The 22,183-nt window shown below is 37.6% G+C and overlaps 1 protein-coding gene across 2 annotated transcripts in view; it reads left to right on the top strand.

Moving 5' to 3' along the window:
• Nucleotides 1-17,407, top strand: part of GABRP (gamma-aminobutyric acid type A receptor pi subunit) — a 43,595-nt gene extending 26,188 nt beyond the window's left edge. For both annotated transcript variants that reach the window (XM_027841996.1, XM_027841997.1), the window contains exons 4-10: nt 1,069-1,136; nt 2,690-2,907; nt 4,444-4,526; nt 12,339-12,476; nt 14,453-14,605; nt 15,271-15,458; nt 16,731-17,407. In XM_027841996.1, coding sequence (XP_027697797.1) covers nt 1,069-1,136; nt 2,690-2,907; nt 4,444-4,526; nt 12,339-12,476; nt 14,453-14,605; nt 15,271-15,458; nt 16,731-17,033 — 1,151 coding nt within the window. In that variant the 3' untranslated portion in view covers nt 17,034-17,407. The remainder of the gene's footprint in view (nt 1-1,068; nt 1,137-2,689; nt 2,908-4,443; nt 4,527-12,338; nt 12,477-14,452; nt 14,606-15,270; nt 15,459-16,730) is intronic.
• Nucleotides 17,408-22,183: the final 4,776 nt, after the last annotated feature.

Below are 22,183 nucleotides of genomic sequence, written 5' to 3'. Positions count from 1 at the left end.
TAAGTCTACTCTTCTTTTTTAACATTTTCTCCATCACTTTGTTAAGCCTAGACAATGAACAAAACAATAAACCCCTGACTATAACCACTCTGAGGAGGCTCAATTTGTGTGTAGCCTCAGAGGGCCAGTGGTGGGAAGAGATGGGGTAAGAGAGTATTTAAGGGGGTGTTAGAGTTGTCTTGGAGATGAGCCCATGATTGGTTGTGGTGGAATGTAGCCCATTTCCCATTCTCTCCTTGGTTGATCACATATACCCTTAGGGGTCAAGCCAAGGTCCTTCAGGGTTTATTGGGGGCAGCTAGGTATCAAAGTAGATAGAATATGGCAGAAACTGTCTTTTGCCTATTTTTGTATCCCCAGTACTTAACACAGTGCCTAGTACATAGCTGGTGCTTTGAGAGAGCTGGTTTGTGCAGTGGATAAGAATGCCAGGCCTGGAATCAGAAAGACCTGAGTTCAAATCCAGCCTCAGACGCTTACTAGCTGTGTGACCTCAGACAAGTGACTTAACCTCTGTTTGCCTCAGTTTCCTCACCTGCAAAATGGAGATAATAACCCAGGGTTGTTGTGAGGATCAAATGAGATTTGTGAAGCACTCAGCACAGTGTCTGGCACATAGTAGGTGCAATATGTTAGCTATTATTATTATTATTATTCCAAGGATCCCACTTTGGAGACTGTTGATCTGGCCCTCTACTACATGTAGATGCTCTTCTGTGCAGGTCTTTTTTGGCAAGAGTTTTACAAATACCTCATCACAGAAAGCAGGCCTCCAAGTGAGGAAGACCTGAATTCAAGCCCCACCTTGGAGAAGTCCTCATTTGTGTGACCTTGGGTTCCCTAAGTACAAATACTCAGTGCTCTAGGCAGCTCTCTTGGGCCTTCAGTTGCAAAGCTGACAATGAGCAGTTTACCTCTACCAGTGAAATCACAGGTGTAGTCAACCATTATCCCTTGGTCTTTAAGTAGCAGATGCTCACGTATTGACAAAAACAAAACAACAACAAAAAAAACAACCTCATACTTTTGTCCTCATGTCATCCTCTTCTATCTCTTTCTTCTTCACAGGGGAGCCTGTTCAAATAGCATTAACACTCGACATTGCCAGTATTTCTAGCATTTCAGAAAGTAACATGGTGAGTGTCTTTCTTTCTCCCCTACGCCACAACAGATTGACTTTTTTTCATGGCTCATAGGGATATGGTCTCCAGTAACACAAAAGGATTTAAACATCAAGACCTAAACTCAGTTTAAGCCAGGGCTTTGTCAAGGGACCCAAGATAGTCAAAGATACATTACAAAGCAGATTTTGAGAATAGTAGGGAAAAGAAAGTAAAGCTTCAAAGACCCAAAACATAAAAACTTAGTATTTTAAGAGAGAGAAAGTTGGGGGTGAGGGGAAAATACATTGGGGAATACTTGACATCGTGTAACCCCGGAGAGTAGGGGAAATTAGGTAAAGATTTACAATAAATATCTTTCAATAGTTCTGTAATTGAGGATAAATAGCTAAAAAAAACTAGATGAAATAAGTTCATTTGGTATAATAGAAAAAGTGATGGACTTAGAATCAGGAAAATGGAGTTCAAATATTGACCTTGGGCAATTCAGGTAACCTCTCTGAGATTCCTTTTTCTTATCTGGAAAATAGCGGTACTAGTGGCACTACCTGGCACTACCTACATCACAGGGTTGTAGTGAGGAAAGCACCTTGTAAACCTTAATGTGCTATTTAAATGTGAGTTAGTATCATGGAGAGGGCCCAGGGTGCATCATGGACTAACTACGAGCATCTCAAGCATCCAACCTATGTGCAAACTTAGTAACTTGGTGTTTGTATTTAAAAAGACATTGGAGCTAGACTAGAGAAATAAAAGTTTTATTCAAAGGACAAGTTGAAAGGCTTAATTGAGTATTATGAAGAAAAAGGCCTTTGCTTACCTCTTCAAGTTACTACCTCAAACAAATAAATTCAGTTTGTCCTCTTGTTGATACTGGCTGCCACAGCCAGGGCTCTTGAACAAACTGTATTGATAAATGTCTCTCTTGTTCTTTCCCTTGATCTTAACTTTAGGGCGATGTGTAAGAAGTTGAGATTTTTCTCTAAGTTTTCTAGCCAGGTTCCTTTCTTTTTCTTCTTCTTCATATGTCCTGTATTTTTAATTTGGGTATTTATAATAGACAAAATAACTTATTTGCTCAAAGTCATTCTTAAAACAATATTGCTGTTACTGTATACAATGTTCTCTTGGTTCTACTCACTTCACTCTTCACCATTTTGTGCAAGTCTTTCCATGCCTGTCTGAGATCATTAAGCTCATCATTTCTTGTAGCACAGTAGATTCTATCACAACCATACACCACAACTTGTATAGCCATTCCCCAATTGATGTGGATCCCTATAATTCCAGTTCTTTGCCACCACAAAGAGAGCTACTATAAACACCTCATTCACATTCAAAGTTATAATTACTATTTGTGAATTTCCCTCCATCTTATGCTTACTCACTAATTTCTTTCTCAGCCTTTCTTTTTACCCTATCCCTGTTACCTTATCTTCTCCCCCACCCTTCCATTCCCTATCCTATGCACTCCTCCAAAAATTCCTCTACCCTCTCCTCCCACCCTTCCAAATCTCACCCCAGACAATGATCTACCTACCCTCACCCTTAAAAAACTGTCTCCTTAGGACTACACTGCGACCATCTACCTGAGGCAGCGATGGACCGATCAGCGGCTGGTGTTTGAAGGCAACAAGAGCTTTACTCTGGATGCTCGCCTTGTCGAGTTTCTCTGGGTACCCGACACCTATATTGTGGAATCTAAAAAGTCTTTTCTACATGACGTCACTGTGGGGAACCGACTGATTCGATTATTCTCCAATGGTACTGTCTTGTATGCTCTCAGGTAAATCTGTCTGTAGGTACAAACAAGCAGGTAATAATCAATGGATCAAGGGCCAGAGCAGGCTTAGCTATTTTCCCAGCAAATTTAAAGATGAATCAGTCTTACAGGACCCTATTTTTCTCTAAGGAGACAGTCACTTTCCTTGCCAATCTCTGTTCATGTCCTTATTCCCTACAGCAGTTGAGCCCTCCCTCCCATGTAACTTCAGTTCACCAAAATATACAGGTTTCTGTGAGCCTAGGGGAGGAATCCAGTCATCTTCTTTTGTATGATGGCTATTTGTCCTTTCCAAAGGCACCTTTGGATAGACATTTAATCAAATATCCATTGACCTAAGGCCAGTGTTATCTACAGTTTAAAACTACTAGCGCTGGAAGAGATCAGAGACATTTTACAGATGAGGAAACTGAGGCTCAGAGAAATTACGATTTTTTTTAATAGTGAAGGCAGGACCAGAACCAAGGTATACTGACTCTCAGTCTCGATACTATGGAAAAGTAAGACAGAAAACAGACCCTTCTTGCCACTGAGTTCAAGTTCTAGAAAGGAGACATTAAAGCTGGAATTTCATAGGAAGTACCAGGATAATGTGTTGCAGAGAACCAAGAAACAGCTGGATTTCTATACTCTCCATTTCCTTCTTTCCAGTAGAAATAGGGAAAAAAAGGGAGGAGGTAAAAATTTGTAACATTCCACTGAGTTCCATGCCTATATAGAAACTTAAGCATGTTAAATGATATAAACAGTAATAGTTGTAAGCCTTGGGCCTTACAACCCAAGATGGTTAACTCACTTTGGAGTCACTTTTAGTGAGGCAACATGGTCCAGTGGAAGGAGCATGGTTTGGGACTTAGTTAATTTGGGCTATTGTCCTAATTCTGCCACTAATCAGCTCTGTGACCTTAAACAATTCCCTTAACCTCTCTGGGGGCAACTAGGTGGCACAGTGGATATACAGCTAGATCTGGAGTCAGGAAGACTCGTCTTCCTGAGTTCAAATTTGGCCTCAGAAACTTACTAGCTGTATCACCCTGGGCTAGAAGGAAATGACAAACCACTCCAGTGTCTCTGCCAAGAAACCCCAAATGGGGTCACGTGGAGTAAGGCATGACTGAAAAACACCTGAACTAACTTCTCTGAGTCTCAGTTTCCTCATCTGTCAAATAGAGGTAATAGTAATTTTCCTTACTACCACAGCTGATGGAGAAATGCCTTGAAAATCTTTAAACCATTATACAAATGGAAGATATTAGTAAATGTTTTGCTTCTAAATTAGAAACACTGCAATTTCCCCCTATTGGGACCTGTTTCTCTTGACACTCCTTTAACAGTATCTAAGCTTCAAGCAGAGGCATTGAAATGTCGTTTGTCACCCCAAGCCCTAGTGGTGCTTTCAATGCAGGGTCCAAACCGCATGTTCACTTCAAGAAGCAAGCAAAAAGTCCTCAGGGCCTCACTACTAGAAGAGAAAACATTCTTTATAAGGCATCCTCTTAGGAAATGCTTTCTGAAGCTTGGGCTCTTTCTTTCCCCCAGAATCACTACTACTGTTGCATGTAACATGGACCTATCTAAATATCCCATGGACACACAGACGTGCAAGTTACAGCTGGAGAGCTGTGAGTATAATATCCTGTGTGCCCTTGAGATTATTTTCATAGCTGACTTTAAATCTGTTTAATAGCAAAAAAAGAACATCAGCTGTATATATGTCTGCTGTTGATATTAATCTAGGATGATGAGAGCCCCTTTGACTGCTCTCACCAAGAGATTTGGGTAAGTACCATAAAAGAAATAACAATCTTTGACTGTTAGACCTTCTTTGGACCGCAGTTATGGGTTGGTACCAAGTTTTTCAGTCCTCACAGTCAAAGGAAACGTTTTTAATGCAGTTCCTTTCCTGTGGCAGAGTACCAGCGATCTTTACTGCTTTACTTGTTTGTAGAACCATGATACTTTTAAAATAGGAAACTGAAGGAGACAGGGTTATGATGGAAAGCCCCAATCAACAATTTTCCCAGATAGTATCTCCTATCAGCTAGAAAGAAGGAAAGAAACAAAATGAGAAAAGTGGGTGAGATTAAAAGAGAGTGAAATGAATTAGAATGGAGTGAGAATAAAACAGAGTTCTGGGGGGGACCAAACAGGATAATAACAGCTAACATTTATATAGCATACACTATGTGTATATATGTATGTATCATGCTAACTGCTTTACAATTATCCTCTCATTTGTCCTCACAACAACCCTGGAAGGTAGGTGCTATTATTATCCTCATTTTACAGATGAGACAACTGAGGCAAACAAAGTTAAGTGACTAGCCTAGGGTCACACACCTAGTAAGTGTCTGAGGCTGTATTTGAACTCAGGTCTTCCTGATTCTAGGCCCAGCACACTATCTACTGCTCCACTTAACTGCCTCTAACAGAACTGATAATAATAATATATTTATAAAGCACTTTATAAATCTTAAAGCTTTATGTAAAGACTAGCTATAATCATCATGATGGGAAGAGGAGCTATAAAGGCTTCTGCAGTGCTGTGCTACTAAATGTTTAACAACCAGCTCTCCAAAAGATATTTTGGGAGATAGTATAATAGTTGCCTAGATCTAGCGTATTGAACATCCACAACTTTACTTATAAGTCCACACGTTTGTTTAACCATTCTTATGAATTTACCTATTCCTTCAGTATGGTATAGTGGAAAGAATATTAGATTTGTGAAGAACTATATTCAAATTCTACCACTTCAGAGATGTATGACCTTGTACAAGCCAGTTATTTGTTAAATATAGACAATAATATCTGAAGTATCAAACTTCTATGGTTGTGAAGATCAGATTAGATAATATATGACAATGCTTTATACATCTTAAAGCCCAACATAAATACTAGCTATTGTTATTATATTTTCCCATTTATATTCTCTTAGTTGCCATAAGTTTACATTTCTGCAGATGACAGAATTTCCTTTGATTTGTTTTCCTTTTTAATTAAGTTTTATTTTTTCAACTAAGAAAAATCTGTTTTCTTTCCCTCCCAACTCCCACTTGCCCAATGACAAATAAAAGAAAGAGAAACTCTTATAACAACTATAGACAGATCCCCATATTGTCTGGGTCTAAAAAGTATTTGTCACATTTTGTACCTAGAAAAGTATTTTTCTCATTTTGCCTCTAGAGTCTATCACGTATCTGTCAGGAAGTGGGCAGCATGCCACAGCACTAGTCCTCTTATATCATGGTTGATCGTTGCATTGATAAAGAATTCTTAAGTCTTTTGAAATTATTTGGTTTGGGTTTTTTTCCAGTGTCATTGTGATGACATAAGTTATTCTCCTGGTTCTGCTGACTTCACTTTGCATCAGTTCATACAAGTCTTCCCAGATTTTTATTTTTTTTGAAACTGATCCTTTCATCATTTCTTATGATACAACAGCATTCCCTTACATTTATATGCCATTTGTTCAGCCATTCCGTATTTGATGGGGAATTCTTCAAACATCTCGGGGGTGGCTCAGTCTAAGATCTAACAAAATTTTAGTGCACCCAAAGTGGTCTGATACAGGGTGAACTCTAATCATTGCCCTCCTGGTCTGAGCCTTGCAAGCTCTTGACCTCAGTTTGGGTCTGGGTGATACTATCATAGGCTTACCTGATGGGACTTTTGGTAAACTGTCAGCTAGCTAAAAGGCTCTGCATGCTTGCAGAAATGCCAGCTCACTCCTTGGTCTTAGTCTCCTGCCTCAGCTAATTTGCTGTAGGCCTCAGACCAGAATATGGGTTGAATCCAAGACTACTCCTGGGCTAAGTGATCCAGCTGCCTCTGCTCTTCTCTTGGTACTGAGCCTGGGCTTGCTACTGCTCTTGCCCCAGTCCTCAGCCGTTTTTGCCATCCCTAGACATAGTTCCCCTCCTCAGCCCACAATGGGTCTATGACTTAGTTCTAGGGTCAAAGTGACAGAGCTGCCAGTAGATTCCTGTTCCTACTTCTTACAGAGCTGCCTGGGCCAGTCTCTGCTGTATCAACAATTGCCCTTGACTGTAGTACACAGCCTCATGACCCAGTACAGCCCCTGGGTTGGAAGGTTCCACATAGCTCGCTCCTGGCCAGACCCATCTCTGGTGCCTCCTGACTTCTATCCATCTCCCTAGGCTGAGGTAGCCTGGAAAAATGAACCACCTTTTGGATTAACCCACTCCTTAGATTTCACAGCTTAGTCTGGCATTCTTTTAGATTTTTGTTAGAGTAATTGGGAGGATAACTGGGCTGCACTGCTTTTTCCTGCCCCACCTTTATTCCTTCAGTTTCCAACCCTCTTCTCTACTGTAGGATTTGGTGAACACTTTAACTCAATAACCATTTGTTAGTGTCTGCTATGTGTAAATTACCATTCAATGCTGCATCCTGATGTGGAGGTGCCCCTGGAGTTGACAAAGGATGTGCAAATAAAAACCTCAGAAGGTCTTACCAAGCTAGAAATGATTATGGATGGTGTGTCTGATCCAAGGATCCAATCTAGCTAAGTTCTTGAAGGTTTAACCCAAAAAGACTGGCTACTAAGTCCTCAGGATTTTTCTGGCCCTAGGAACTCATGAAAATGACTACTAAGGCATAGCAGGGGTATTTCATGGAGAAAGTACCCCAACAGATGAAATCACAGCTTTTTAAGCATTTAAATAAGTGAAAAATACTATACTAGGTACTGGGGGAGATAAAAAAAGAATCAAGATATGGTCTCTGCTTTCTGGAATCTGATAGATTCACTAACTCATTCATTCAATAAATATTAAGTACCTTATATGTTCAAAGCAATGTGATACACACTTAGAAAGATACGAAGTTTAGATAACCCATGGTCCCTGACTTTAAGGAGCTTACAAGTAATTATTGTACAACATTACATGATAAATGAACTAGGGAATTATAAAACAATGTGCTTTGTGAGATACAAGGGAAAAGGCAGGGTATTACAGGCATTGGGAAGAATGTAAGCAAAGATATAAAGGCAGAAGGTGTCCACGGTACATTTAGGAAACAGGAATGGAAAGTGAGTAGAAGGAAGTGGTAAAAGTTAAGAGTGAAGCTCAGGCCTTTCTGTCTACAGGTCTGCCCTTTTGGACAAAACCCCACCAGTACTTCCTAGAATTTCATATATTGTTGAACAAAAATTCTTGGTTCTTGAACTCTTCTACCAGGGTTTCCAGATCATTATTGGGGTCCCTATCTTTACTGGGGTCCCTGTCTTTGTCTCCATTCTATTTTCAACCAAATTTTTAAAAGTTTCTGTTCTGAAGTCTGTCAGGACACTTGCTTACATTAGTTTTAACAAGAGTCAAAACCTCGTACCTTGATTTTTTTTTTAATCTTCCTAGGTGAGTTAAACTGGATTACCTCATTCTCAAAGGCAACTACAGACACAGCTGTTAACATGGGACAATAGATAGTCCTATGCTTACCCTTCCCACACCCTTTATAATTTTGCATATTTGCCCTAGGCCTTCATCTTTGTTAACCAAAAACTCCAATTATGTTTAGTTTATTCTCATTCAGAATTTACTCCATTTCTTTGGTCATTTGAGTTTCCTTTCTCTAAGATTTTTCTCAATTCAACTATGTTGAGATGCAGCAACTAAAACTGTGCATAGTATTTCAAGTATGAACATAACACAAGTGTAACATTAGGAATTCTGTTTTATTTCTAAAGCCTTTCTATTCTAGGAGTCACTATAAGTGTTAGTTTTTATCTTTATGGCTTCTGTTTGCCTGGGTGATTTTCTCTATCTCTACCTTTGTATTCCTGTGTGTCCTTGGAAAAGTTTTATGAATTAGATTGTGTTGCAAGCTGCCAAAGGTCTTAGGTACAAGGGTACACCAAGGGAATAAGCAATGATGACTGTCAAAAAGTTGGTAACATCTGTGTCCCTAAGATATTTTCTCAAGTATGCCTGGTAATCTATAGTGAATCCAAGAAACTTTTCCAGCTTCATAACAGCTAACCCTGAGTAGATCATCTCATAAGCATTGTTTGGTTTATTTTTCTCTAAATTAATTCATTACTTCATACATCAGCCACTCAGTAAACATTTATTAAAAACCTACTATGTGCCAGGCACTGTCCTAAGTGCTGGAAGCCCAATGATGAAACTTACTTGCCAATCTGCTGTCCACTCATGCAGTTATTGAGGCCTTTCAACACTTTATTTCATCATGTGGACATGAGTACCCTGGAGAGTCATTATCATTTTGCAAAGTTGAAATTTCACTCTTATTGGCTTTATTATCTCTTGAAATAGTCACTGGACTTGAGCATGTGGTGGATTTCTACATTTCTAAGAATGCTTGCCATACTTAAAGTTCTGCTACATATAATTCTAATGAAACTGCATTTAAATGGACACTGTGATATTCTCATGATGAACACCAGAGATTGTATATGAAAAGAATTAACCTCAATCCTTCATTTATCATAAACATCCCTAAGCAACCACTACAGAAGTTACCACTAAACTGTAGAAACTTCAGAGTGGCATTTGTGATTGGTGTCGAGGGGCAGCCACTCAACAGAGATAATTTCTCAGGGCATCAGATACAGCACATGTAAGAGATGAAAAATTAGTCAAACACTGGAGGCCACTGAGTATTCTTTATGTAAGGGCACAAATGGGCAAACGTTCGAGTAACAGAATCATTATGAAGAAGCCATCATTTTTCAAAGGTAGACATTTAATTAAAGACTCAGACAGACAGATTAATTATCTTGTTTATTAAATTAATGCAATAGCTTTCTTGATGCAGTGCAGCTGTTTGGTGGCTAAGCCAAACTTCAGGTTATCAAAAAGATAACTCATTTTTTCCCCACATGGAAAAAGTAATTGCCCTTGATGTGTTCTATTGCAGCTCATCTCAAATCCCTGAGGCTGGATTCTTAATACAAACTCCATGTCCTGCCTGCTTAAAAACTACCTGTGCCTCCCCAATGTGGGGAAGAACCACTCACTAAATGTTCAACAGCAGGCAGCTGGTTAATGGGAACTTTGCCAAGAAGATTTAAAAAAAAAATCTATCCATCAGGAAACATTTTTACCACCCCACAAATATTCCCCTGAGCCTTTCAGCATCTCATAGTGTCATCACATGGGTTTATTTGATGGTTTTGAGCATCTGCAGGGCAAAAAAGTTTAATTCCAGAGTAGGGTTTATGTCTTCTGTTTTACTTATGTTTTGACTTTCTTCCTTGGTATCTTTGAGACCCTTTGGCCACTTATACAGCTAGATGACAATGTACCATGCATGCTGTAAGGAAAAGTACAAATGGAACTTGTATCAGGAAATTCTCTGAGATTTAGCAAGTAGATTTTTATTCCCTCTGCTGGAAAGACACTTCAGTTTTCCTTGAAAGGTGTCTCCCACAGCCAATGCATATAAATTAAAATTTGTCAACCTTTAAAAATGGATCTAAAATTTTGTGAGAGTAAAATTATTTTTAGTTGTAATAATGGCATATGTTATACAGACATCAAAAGCAGTTAGAGGATTTGCTTGCATGTAGGCTGATGAGTGGGTTATGAGCAAATAGTTATCATAAACAATTGGGTACTGACCCATCATCAGAGAGTCCTAAAGGAATAATGCCTAACATCATAGCATGCATACAGTAGAAGCATAATAAATATTTGTTAAATAAACAGAAAGGAGAGAGCGTGCCCTGTGTGGTGTTTCAGGATTGACAACCTCTGAAGCAAATGTCAAAAGGGGCAAGTGTGATTATTTTTGAGTGGCACAGTCAGGATTGGCCTTTGGAGTATTTCCCTGTGTATATCTCCAGATGACAACCTACTGTGGTCTTGGTGAAGATGCCTTATACCCCCCAACAGCTTTTACAGAGACTGGGAGTTGGGTTGGGGGAATTTATAGATAGCTGCCACCCTCATTCCTAACCAAAACGTTCTCCTCTTCTTCCAGATTGTCTTTCACTTCTGTGTCTATGCATTCTCAATTAATTGTTCTCTCTATTGTTATTTTGGTGAGATTTGCCACCATGGTTTCAAGTCTTTCTATTCTGCTGATTATTTCTGCTATGTAGGCCCTAAGTGATCACTATTTTTCTCTTGAAACATTTGGGAACATCCTGTTATTGTTCTAAGCTCTCTTGGGAAGCCATAGGATCTTCTGCCTCATCAGGTATTGATTCATTTTCACTTGCCCTGAAATATTTATTCAGAAATATATGGACTTGTTTAGATGATATGGAGGCCATATTAGTCCTTTCTTTTAATAATATCTTCTCTGTTTATTAATCTATTTGAGGTCTTTGAGTTTTATTTCTCCTCAAATCTTTGGTAATTTCAATCCTTTTTTCCTTATACCCCCCCATCACAATTTTCTGTCTCCTTCTCCTTTGATGTCAGTTTCCCCAGGGACTAGACCTGAAAGCTGCCTCAGCTTTCTCCCACTCTGGGGAATAATGCACTTTTCAGTCTCTGTATCACATGCCTTCTGGGGGGTTAGAATTGACCCCATCTAGATGCCAGATCCTTGTTTTCCAGACCTGCTGAAGTCCTCTACATACACTGGTTTTCTGCTCTAGTTGTTGATGATCTTCATTCTCTGGTTGAACATAATCACAGCACAACATGCTGTTACCCAGCAGTCACAGGCAGAACATAATTCCCACTTTCCACAGCAGAGGGTGAGGGAGTAGGAAGAGTTGAGTTCTATTGTAAGCTCAAGGGTTTGCTTATGTAGCCTTGCCATAGCAGGGTGCCCATTAGGGGAGGGAATGCTGAATGAATCCATCATGGATTAGGGATCAGGCTTATCTATTGTTAATTCATTGGATTACTACCTTGATAAAGTTCTTGGTATCTGAGACAATGGGAACAACTGAAATGGTTTTATCTCTTGCACATAATTCCTATTTAGGAAAAGTATGAAAGGTTGCAAGAATCAGGGAAAATGTCTGGTCCTCCATGTTGCTGGTTACGTGACCCAGAAACCCTTAACCCAGACTTTCAAAGGAAAACTGCGACTACACTTCTTCCTTCTAAAAATTAAAAAAAAAAACTCATAGCAAATAAATATATGAATGGCTGCATGTCACCTCTCAAAGGAACCACATAGGTCTATATGGTAATGAGAACATTGTGGGTCTTCAACTGACATTAAATAATCAAAGAGAAAGGTTTTCCAAAAATATCACTTCATTTTTAACTCAGCACAGGAATTTCACTCCAAAAATGATTCAAGGATTATCAAGGAAGAATCCCTGTGCTTATTTTGCTTTATTCCACCAAGGTACACTTTTGATGACCAGCCCCACATTACTCTTCTTCCTTAGAAGTTAATTTATTCTCTGACCTGCTTAATCACAAATGGGATATGACTTATATGACAACATCCCACTGACACTGATTCTTTCTTCCCAGGGGGTTATGATGGAAGTGATGTGGAGTTTTCATGGTTGAGGGGCAATGACTCTGTCCGAGGCCTTGAAAATTTACGACTGGCTCAGTATACTGTGCAGCGGTATTTCACCTTAGTTACTACGTCCCAACAGGAAACAGGTAAATGAAGGAGATGAAATTCAATAAAAGGAGAAGTAACTGAAATGAGGAGGAATGGTGGAGGTAGGGTAGGACTACTGAATTTAGATGTATCTTCAATTCTCCTTTTTACTTTTTTCAATGCCCTTCTGGATAGAAAAGTCTCCTGAGGAAAAAGACAATTGGGCCTGTCCCTGTCCATTTAAAACACAGAAGTAGAATAACTCTCTAAGGAATAGAAGACATTTCTAGGCCAATTCTGAGGCAAACTGACATTTATCCAAAGTCATTTTCTAACAGTCAGTGAAACCCTGAGGCTCTCACATGCATAAAATTCACCTTGAAATCACTTTGTTGAAATGATATTTCTTCTGTGTTTTACTGGAGGATTGGTTCTCTGCCACAAAAATTAATACTGCATTGATAGGTGAGGAAGGTATCAGAAATTCACAACATCAGCGGGGTTACTTTCACATTTGAAAAGGAAGAAATTGTTTGTTTCACAGTGTTTCAATACTTAGATAACCTACCAGTCTCAGGTTTGTTAACAATCTTTCCTTAAATATGCACATGATTTTTCATGTATAAAATAGAAATGTAGCATTTTTTACCCTCAGTAGCTTGTGGTAACATCAAAGATACTTACTACTATCAATGTTTATGAACTTCAAAAACATATATCATATTTACTTTCTTAGAGTGGGAACTATAGTATATTGGACAAATACCATTTTCCAGATCTGGGATCCATTCATATTTTGTAGCTCTTCAAGTTTCAATATGAGCCAAGATTGTTTCAGTTTTAAAAACCACAAATAATTATTGTCAGCTAATTTAATAAAGATTAGAATTATTAATTAAAGTCATAAAAAATTCAGGATTTCATGTAAAGTTGTAGAGGTTAAATGTTCCTTAAGGTTCCCTTCTAAGTCAGGTGAAAGGATCAAATATCAAGAGGCAGTGTGGTATAATAGATAGAACACTGGACTAGAAGTCAGTAGACCTAGGTTCTCATCCTGATTCTACCATTCTCGTATGACCAGAGTTTGAGTCCTGGCCTCGATTTCCTTACTAATAAAATAAGAAAGTCAATGCTCTCTAAGGTCACTTGATTCAATTAAGAGACTTCATTTCCCATAAAAAGAGTTTCTGTGTCTTCATTGACTTTTCAGTTATTTTAGATACTTGATCCAAGTTTAAATTCTCAGGTTTAAATTTTTGCAGAGCCTCCTGTCTGTCCACCATGCCACACCTTTTCTAGCTCTACCTACTTAGGTAGAATATACGCCATTGCTTAGGCTAGACCTATCTACTACAATATACAGGCAGATATTTTCTAGATAACTCTGTTACTCAGCATTCCTTTATTCAAAATTAACTAACTTTCATGGTTAGAATACAATAATTATTCAAAATAGTCATCAAGGTTTAATATTATTGCTTTTTGAATCACCAAAGAGGCAGGCCTAGAAGCAGCTAGGTGGTACAGTGGATAGAGAGCTAGTCTTGGAGTCATGAAGACATGAGTTCAGATCTAGCCTTAGACATTTATTGTGTGACCCTGAATAAATTACTTCTGTCTACCTTAGTTTCCTTACTTGTAAAATGGGGATAATAGCACCTACAGCAAGGTTGTTGTGAGGACAACATAAGGTAATATTTGTAAAACACCTTGTAAACTGTAAAGTCCTATATAAATTCTAGCTATTATCATTACACTCAAAAATATTGAATTATGGCAAGTATAATCTTTGTACTAATTATATTTTGCTATACCATCTTCTTTGGGAAATTGGCTATTGATTATGCCATATATGATAAATCTCTATTAACCTATTTGGCTAGCCAAAACACTGTTTTTTCCAACTATGCCAAAGAATTTAATGAATTTGTTGCAAAATGCAATTTCATATATTGTAATCCTCCTAATATATAAGACTCACTCTATTTCTAAGTGAGCTGATATTATTTTACATTTCTTGTTTTCTGTATTCTAGGAAATTACACCCGACTGGTCTTACAATTTGAACTTAGGAGAAATGTCCTGTACTTTATTTTGGAAACCTATGTTCCTTCTACTTTTTTAGTCATCTTATCCTGGGTTTCCTTCTGGATTTCCCTTGATTCAGTACCTGCAAGAACCTGCATTGGTAAGTTCCTACCATGGAAATGATGGTTCAAGAAGGATCTCCCAACTGACCAGTCAACACTAACAATGTCAATATCATTCCCATTATTATTACATTGGTCTCATGGGGTGGTTTCCTCATAGGTTTAGCTCATAGGGTTGTATTGTATATTTGCAACAATGAAGCCCTAAATGTAGGGAAAAATATTAGATTTTCTATATATCGGTATTTCATGTACTGAATGTTCCCTCTGCCCTCCAGGGTAAAAAGGTTAATTTTTTTTTAAATTATGTTTTTTCAATTAAAGAAAATTCATCTTCTCTCCCTTTTACATCCCCCCCACACCCACATTGAAAAAGAAAAACAAAACCCTTATTACAAACATGCATAGTCAAAGCAAAACAAATTTCTACATTGGCCATATCCCACCTCAACCCCCAAAAATGTATGTCTCAATATGAAATCTGAGTCTATTACTTCTCTGTAAGAAGGTGTGTAATATGTTTCAAAATAATTTTTTTTAAGTAAGTGGCCTATCCTTGTATAAAATGTATCCATTGTAGACCTGTTTTCCTTGTTCCTGGATTTTTTCAGAAAGGAACTCAACTCTGTTCATATGGAGAGAAAGAAAAAAATCTAAGACTTTTTCACTGGTATGAGAATATTTTTCCTCTTTCATTTCTCAGGTGTCACCACTGTACTGTCAATGACAACCTTGATGATTGGTTCCCGTACATCTCTGCCTAATACTAACTGCTTTATAAAGGCCATTGATGTATACCTTGGGATCTGCTTTAGCTTTGTTTTTGGGGCTCTGTTGGAATATGCAGTTGCCCATTATAGCTCCTTACAGAAGCTGGAAGCCAAAGACAAGGTAAGAATTTTGAGTTTAACAATAGGCCCCCAACAGGATGTAATAATATAAATGATCCCCAGATCTAGGCTTGCATTGGCAAAATATGAAAATAGACTCCTCAGATTATATCCAGGTGGAGAAAATGGTGAACAAGAGTGGGCAAATAACACAATGACTTTCACCCTCGCTTGGTTGCTAGCATGAATGATTTCATAAATAGCCATCAATCAATCAATAATTAGTGGGCACCTACTATGTGCCAGGCATTACCAGGCTAAATGCTGGAGATCCAAAAGGGGAAAAAATAGTTCCTGCCCTCATGTAGCTTACAGTCTAATGAGGGAGACAACATGCAAACAAATATATATAAAGCAAGCTATATACAAGATAAATTGGAAATAATTAACAGAGGGAAACCATTATCCATTAACAAAGGAGGGACAAGGATAGGGATTGGACCCAGAGGAAACTCCAGGATGAGGAAACCACCTTTACTAATGCAAAATGGTATCTTCTTTTCAACTTAGAGTCTTAGAAAGTTGCCTAGAGCATTGAGAGATTCAGTAACTTGCCCAGGGTCACACAAACAGTATATGTCAGAGCAGGCACTTGAACTCACATCTTCATGGTTGGTATGCAAGCTTTAAATCCACTATGCCATGCTGCCTAACAAAGAAGATGATTCTATATATGAAAGACCAAGAATACTGATTTGATTACTTTTACTACATGTGTGCAAGTTAGAAAAGGTATATATTGATTAAAATAAATTTCTGGGTTTGCATTTTGATGCTCATATCATGTGAACCTTACAAATCCAATTTTAACCTTGATAAATTGTTACTGAGATCAACCATTTGAAAGATGCTTTCTGCCCAATTGCCCCCTTATCCTTGACCTTCCCTGCCCTGTGGCCCAAGAAAGGTATTACTCATTACAGAGTTTTACGCAGATCAGAAGTCAACCACATGGGCTGCTTCCTGATATTGTAGTCTATTAGCCCTCTTAGTTAATTACCTCAACTTCCTTAATGTAGGCAAACATCATTCCCCTTTTTTATGCCAGCAGACTAGATATGGTAACTGACTATGTAACAAATAAGTCATGGCACCCTAAAGTCTGAATTTCAGGACAGATTTCTTAGCACTAGATGCCATTTTTTTTATTAAACTTGTATTTAAGCACTATGCCTCAACATTTATGACCTTTAAGTTCCTCCTTATTTAATTATCCACTTAATTTTTTTTTGAGTCAAGTGTTTATAAGTTAACTACTTTCTCTATAAACTAGAGGAGTTCTAAAGAAGTAGAAGAAGTCAATATTACTAACATCATCAACAGCTCCATCTCCAGCTTCAAGAGAAAGATCAACTTTGCCAGCATTGAAATCTCCAGTGATAACGTCAACTATAGTGACCTGACAATGAAAACCAGTGACAAGGTCAAGTTTGTTTTCAGGGATAAAATGGGTAGAATTGTTGATTATTTCACAATTCAAAATCCTAGTAATGTAGACCGTTACTCCAAACTATTATTTCCTTTGGTTTTCATGCTAGTCAATGTATTTTACTGGGCATATTATTTGTATTTTTGAGAACCAAATGCCTTGAAAATTTTTGTCATAAGTAATGATACAATTGGCATTTTAGTCCTAACATGCACAATAGCTCTATGGTACTAGAAGTAGCCAAGATATAACATTTGAGTAGTCATCCTTGAAAAGTGGCCCTTATATGTATTCTAGTGTGCCATGTCCCTTCTGGTAGTGTCTAATATCTTGTGATGAGAACACCAACTTATTTCTCTCCTTTTCTTTTGAAGGACATCTTCCCAGTGCCCTGAGACTCTATGCCATAGTTGTCTATGTGATGAATGTCAATAGGCTGCCTTCAACTCTTATATACCACTGGTATTTAATAATAATAGCTAACATTTATATAGCATGGGCTAAACGTTTTACAAATATTATACCATTTGATCCTCACAGCAACCCTAGGAGGAAGATGCTATTATTATCCTCATTTTACAGATGAGGAAACTGAGGCAAACAGAAGTTAAATGACTTGCCCAGAGTCACACAGTTAGTAAACATCTGAGGCCAAATTTGAACTCAGGTCTTTTTGACTCCAAGACCCAATGCTTTATCCACTGTGCCATCTAGCTAACTACACAGTGCTTTGACATTTGCCAAGTGCTTCCCTCTTCCCCATATACACAACTTTTTAAATGACCCAAGTGAGAGAGATTTCTACATTAGAGAAACATATTATTTGCTAACATTCTAGAGTTCATTATTGTCTGTATATAAAATATTCTCAGAACTTCTGGCAAACAATGCGCTATACTTTGGAAGTTTATAGGCAGCCCTTCTCAGAATAACTTTGCCAAAATAAAGTTAAAATGATCTTTCTAAAGTTCTTTCCACTAAGAAGAGTAAAACAAATTTGTCATGTTTCAATAGCTCTTTCCATTCAAACTTCACATATAAGTGAAGAAAAATGTTTAGAGTATTAACATTCTCTTGAGTCTCTTTCTATTGATATGATACAGTGAATCCTCCAAATTGGAATGACACTTGGGTCCATATTTCAAGAGCACCTTATCATCCATGGACCTTATCACTTCTCAAAAGGAAAATATAGCACATATCTCACCCCCAAAGCAAAACAACTATCTCCTCCCCAATATCTATGGTAAATATGGATATAGTTCATATATTCCAGAAATCTCAAGAGACATTTTTGTAAGAGATACAGTGTATATTTCTAACTACCTTTATTTACATATTGATACGTGAAAGGAGTACCAATGTAAAAAACCACATCTTCTACTCAATAAGTTGTCTCCTTAAATACAATACTTTCCTCCAGTTGAAAAAGAACAGAGAATTTGGAATCAGAAAACCTATGAATTATATTTGTTTTTATTTTTTTAAGTTTTATTATAGTCACTTTACTATAGTCACTTTCCAAAATACACCTCCTCCCTTCATGGTACTCTTTTAATAAAGAAAAAGTTAAGCAAAACCAATCAGCAAAAATATCATATTTGACAGTATATACAACAGTCCACATCCAAAGTCCCCTACCACTCTACCTCAAGGAGGAAAGCATATTTCATCACCTGTTCTCCAGAACCAGGAATTGTCATTGCAACTAATCCGAGTTCATTGGTCTTTGGGGATTGTTTTCATTTACATGATTGAGGTCACTGTATATTTCTTCTCCCAGTTTTGTTACTTGGCTCTACATCAGTTCATATAAGTCTTTCCATGTTTCTCTGGAATTCTTTCTATTTGTTGTTTCTTACAGTGTAATGATATCTTAGAATACTTTTATACAACTATTTGTATACAACTATCTGCCATTTCCCAATTCATGGGTACCCACTTTGTTTCCAGTTTTTGCTAACAGAAGAAATGCTATTACAATTTTTTTTGTATATATTGCAACTTTCTGGTGTGTTTGTTTTTCTGAGTCCTTGGGATATATGCACTTTGGTTGGATCACTGCGTCAAAGGGTATGAAAAACTGCAGTGACTTTTTAAAAATTTAATTTCAAATTGTTTTCCAGAATCAAACCAATCATAGGAACTGTATTTGAATCCTGGCTCTATTACTTACTACCTGTGTAATCTTGAGTGAGTTACCTAATTCCTCTAGGCCTTTATTTCCTTACCTGAAAAAAAAGGGAAGAGGGAAGAATTGGATTAGATGGTCTCTAAAGTCCCATCCAGCTAAGTGCTATTATCCTTTGAGCCTTCCAAAAGAAGGCTGTTACCAGAATTCTAATGACCAGGAATGTTAATGCTATATTACTCATGTAGACGGTATGCTCAGGACATTGATAAAGTATTTTTATTAATCCTTTTATTGTCTCCTTAATGAGGTGTTCAATCCCCCTGAGAAACTTGGGTGAATCTTTGACCCTTTGTACTGCCCTTGCCCCTTTAACACTGTATGAGGATGATTGATTCACAGAAAGAACCACAGCTGAGAACTGGAGGCTTGGTTCGAGAACCCCTCTGATGGGTGCAAGAATTCATCTATTCTATCCCCACTATTTCTGACTTACATTCCTATAACTTCTAGTTTGTTCTAGATACTCTATGACACTCTCCACTGCCTGCATCCACTGCTACCTCTGGGGCCTCATGTTTACCTGGGAGGGCCTTGTAGAGGTATAAATCTTCCCTTCTATAAACCAAGTCCAGGGGTCTGTGTATAGCTCTTTGTCTTCTCTATTTCTGCCTCCACTTTTGCTCTGTTTCCCTTTTAAGGCAAAGTCCAAGGGTGTAACTCAGGTGCATGAACTATGAGATAAATCAGTCATAATCATTCATCCATGTTGGGATATTAAAGGGAAAAGAGGAGGATCCAGGGCCAGTTGAGATAACACTTTATCAAAGTATTATCGAATGAGCTAATGAGGACTTTACTAGCACCCTGGAGAGGGCTCTTCTGGGCACATTCCTTACATTCAAATATCTGTGGTAGTTATGATGTATTTGCTTCTTCTACCTGATTTGTTTGATATGGTCCATCATTTTATTGACAATAGAAAATGTTAATTAAGATAATTTCCTGCCACAGACGAGGCATACTCTACAAATACAGCACCTTCCATTCTGTCTAAATTAGAATAGCCAGGTCAAGGCAATCTCATTGTACTGAAAAGAAGAAAATATATCAGGTTAGAAAGCCTTTGAGTTCAGTCTAGTCTTCTTAAAGTATCTTCCCTTAACCTCCCTGCTTTTCTTTTTTAAAATTAATACATGCTATTATTCTTCCTTCCAGAAACAAACAAGGCATCAATTGAGATCACTTGTGTTCTTCCAAAATCACCTGCACCAACAGGGATATACATTCATTTTTAGCTAATACTTCCTATAATTACATTTCTATGGATTTAATTGCCAACAATTTTTTATAATACTAAAAAACAAATGGAAGGATTAAGAAGATAGAATGTGGTTGTACAGTCCAATTCTGTTTATAATAAGAAAAACTCAAGTAGAATGATATTAATGCCCTGCAACATCATTCATACATCACATAAAGAAACTACAGCAATGTGAAATAAAGAGATAAAATACCAGGTGTTAGCTGTGTTCATCGACAGAATTAGCATTGAGAGAAATCTCTTGAAAAAGCTGCATATCATGACAGAAACTTAATGGATGCTTTCACCCCTACACCAAAATAAGATCACTGTGATACATTAAAAAAAAAGTAACAACTATTTACCAGCACAAATAGCGAATGTCAGAGACAAAGTCACCATTACTATTTTCATTGATACCGATTTATTATGACATTTCCCTTGCAAATAGGTAGCTGAGATGGAATTGTAGGAGATCAGATTCTTGGAGAATGGCATAGCTTCATTTCTTTATTGCTCTGGTCTCATTGCATTATATTTTCTTACAATTTGCAAATACTTTTTGGCAAAAGATACCATTCTTTTATTTAGTATCCTGTATTTTTGCATGAGTTCTAAAATTGAATAGTTTATGAAAGTACATTCTGATATAATAGAGTTACAATAGTAATGCCTGAATACATGCAGTAAGTTGGCCAATGCAATATATGCCAATGTCCATTTTATTCAATATTTTTAATGTTCTGGTTATAGAAATCAAGCTTATATTTATCACATTTTAAGTCATGCCAACTAGGTGGTAATACTGTAGGACACAGGAATAAAATTCAAAAAGTTTTGATAAAATGGGGAGAAAAATCATTCTGAGGAAAAAAAAAACAGGATAAAACTCAATAGAGAGAAATGCCAGAGACAAAAAAAGGAAGAAGAAGAGAAAGGGAAGGAAAAGGAGGGGAAGAATGAAGAAGAAGAAAATGGTATATATTATACCATTAACTAACTGCCATCAATAGATAGGTAAATACAAGAGTTCTGGGAATAGCCATACCTCAACATTCCTAACCCCCATCACTAGATGGACAAGACATATGCAGAAAATAGAAAGAAATAATTTAGTAGGAAAGGCATTAGTAGCTGGCAGAAAGGGGAAGAAGAAGAGGGGGGAAGTCAGAGGGGATCAAGGAAGGTTAGCAAAAGATTATATTTGAATTGAATCTTAAAGGAAGCCAGAGAAGATAAGAGGTGGAGGTGATGGGACAACATATTCCAGGCATGTACAGTAAGTACAAAGTTATGGAGACAGGAGATGGAAGTATCCTATCCAAGAGCTGCAAGTGGACCAATGTAGCTGCATGGAGAGGAATAAAATGCAAGAAGACAGAAAAGGTAGGAAGTGGCCAGGTTCTGAAGAGCTTTCAATGTTCAACAGAGGAGTTTCAATTTGATCCTTGAAGTAATAGGGAGTGTTCAAAGTGTAAGAGTAGAGGGGGTAACAAAGTCAGACTTACGTTTTAGAAAAATCACCTCGGTGGTGAAGTGGAGGATGGATTAATGGGAAACTTGAAGGAGAGAGACTAGCTAAAAGCAATTATTATAATAATTCTGGTGAGTGGTAGCCATTTCATTATTAAAGTCCAATTTGGTCCACCATAATTTTCAAAGGATGTATAAACATTGAAATGGATTCAGAGAAGCATGACAAAGGGGATCAAAATAATTGAAACAATCTAATATAAGGAAGAGTTGCTTGTGCTCTAGAAGAAAAGAAAAGAAGTAGTGGCAAGACAAAGGACATCTTTAAGCACATGAATGGTTTTTTTGAGGGGTTGCTAATCTTTTGTTCATATTCAGAGTGCCCAACAA

Source organism: Vombatus ursinus, unplaced genomic scaffold (assembly GCF_900497805.2).
Source record: "Vombatus ursinus unplaced genomic scaffold, bare-nosed wombat genome assembly UNPS02014863.1, whole genome shotgun sequence".
In the NCBI taxonomy this organism is placed as follows: domain Eukaryota; kingdom Metazoa; phylum Chordata; class Mammalia; order Diprotodontia; family Vombatidae; genus Vombatus; species Vombatus ursinus.
Note: the sequence above shows the minus strand (reverse complement) of the source record. Positions and strands in the feature narration are given on the sequence as shown.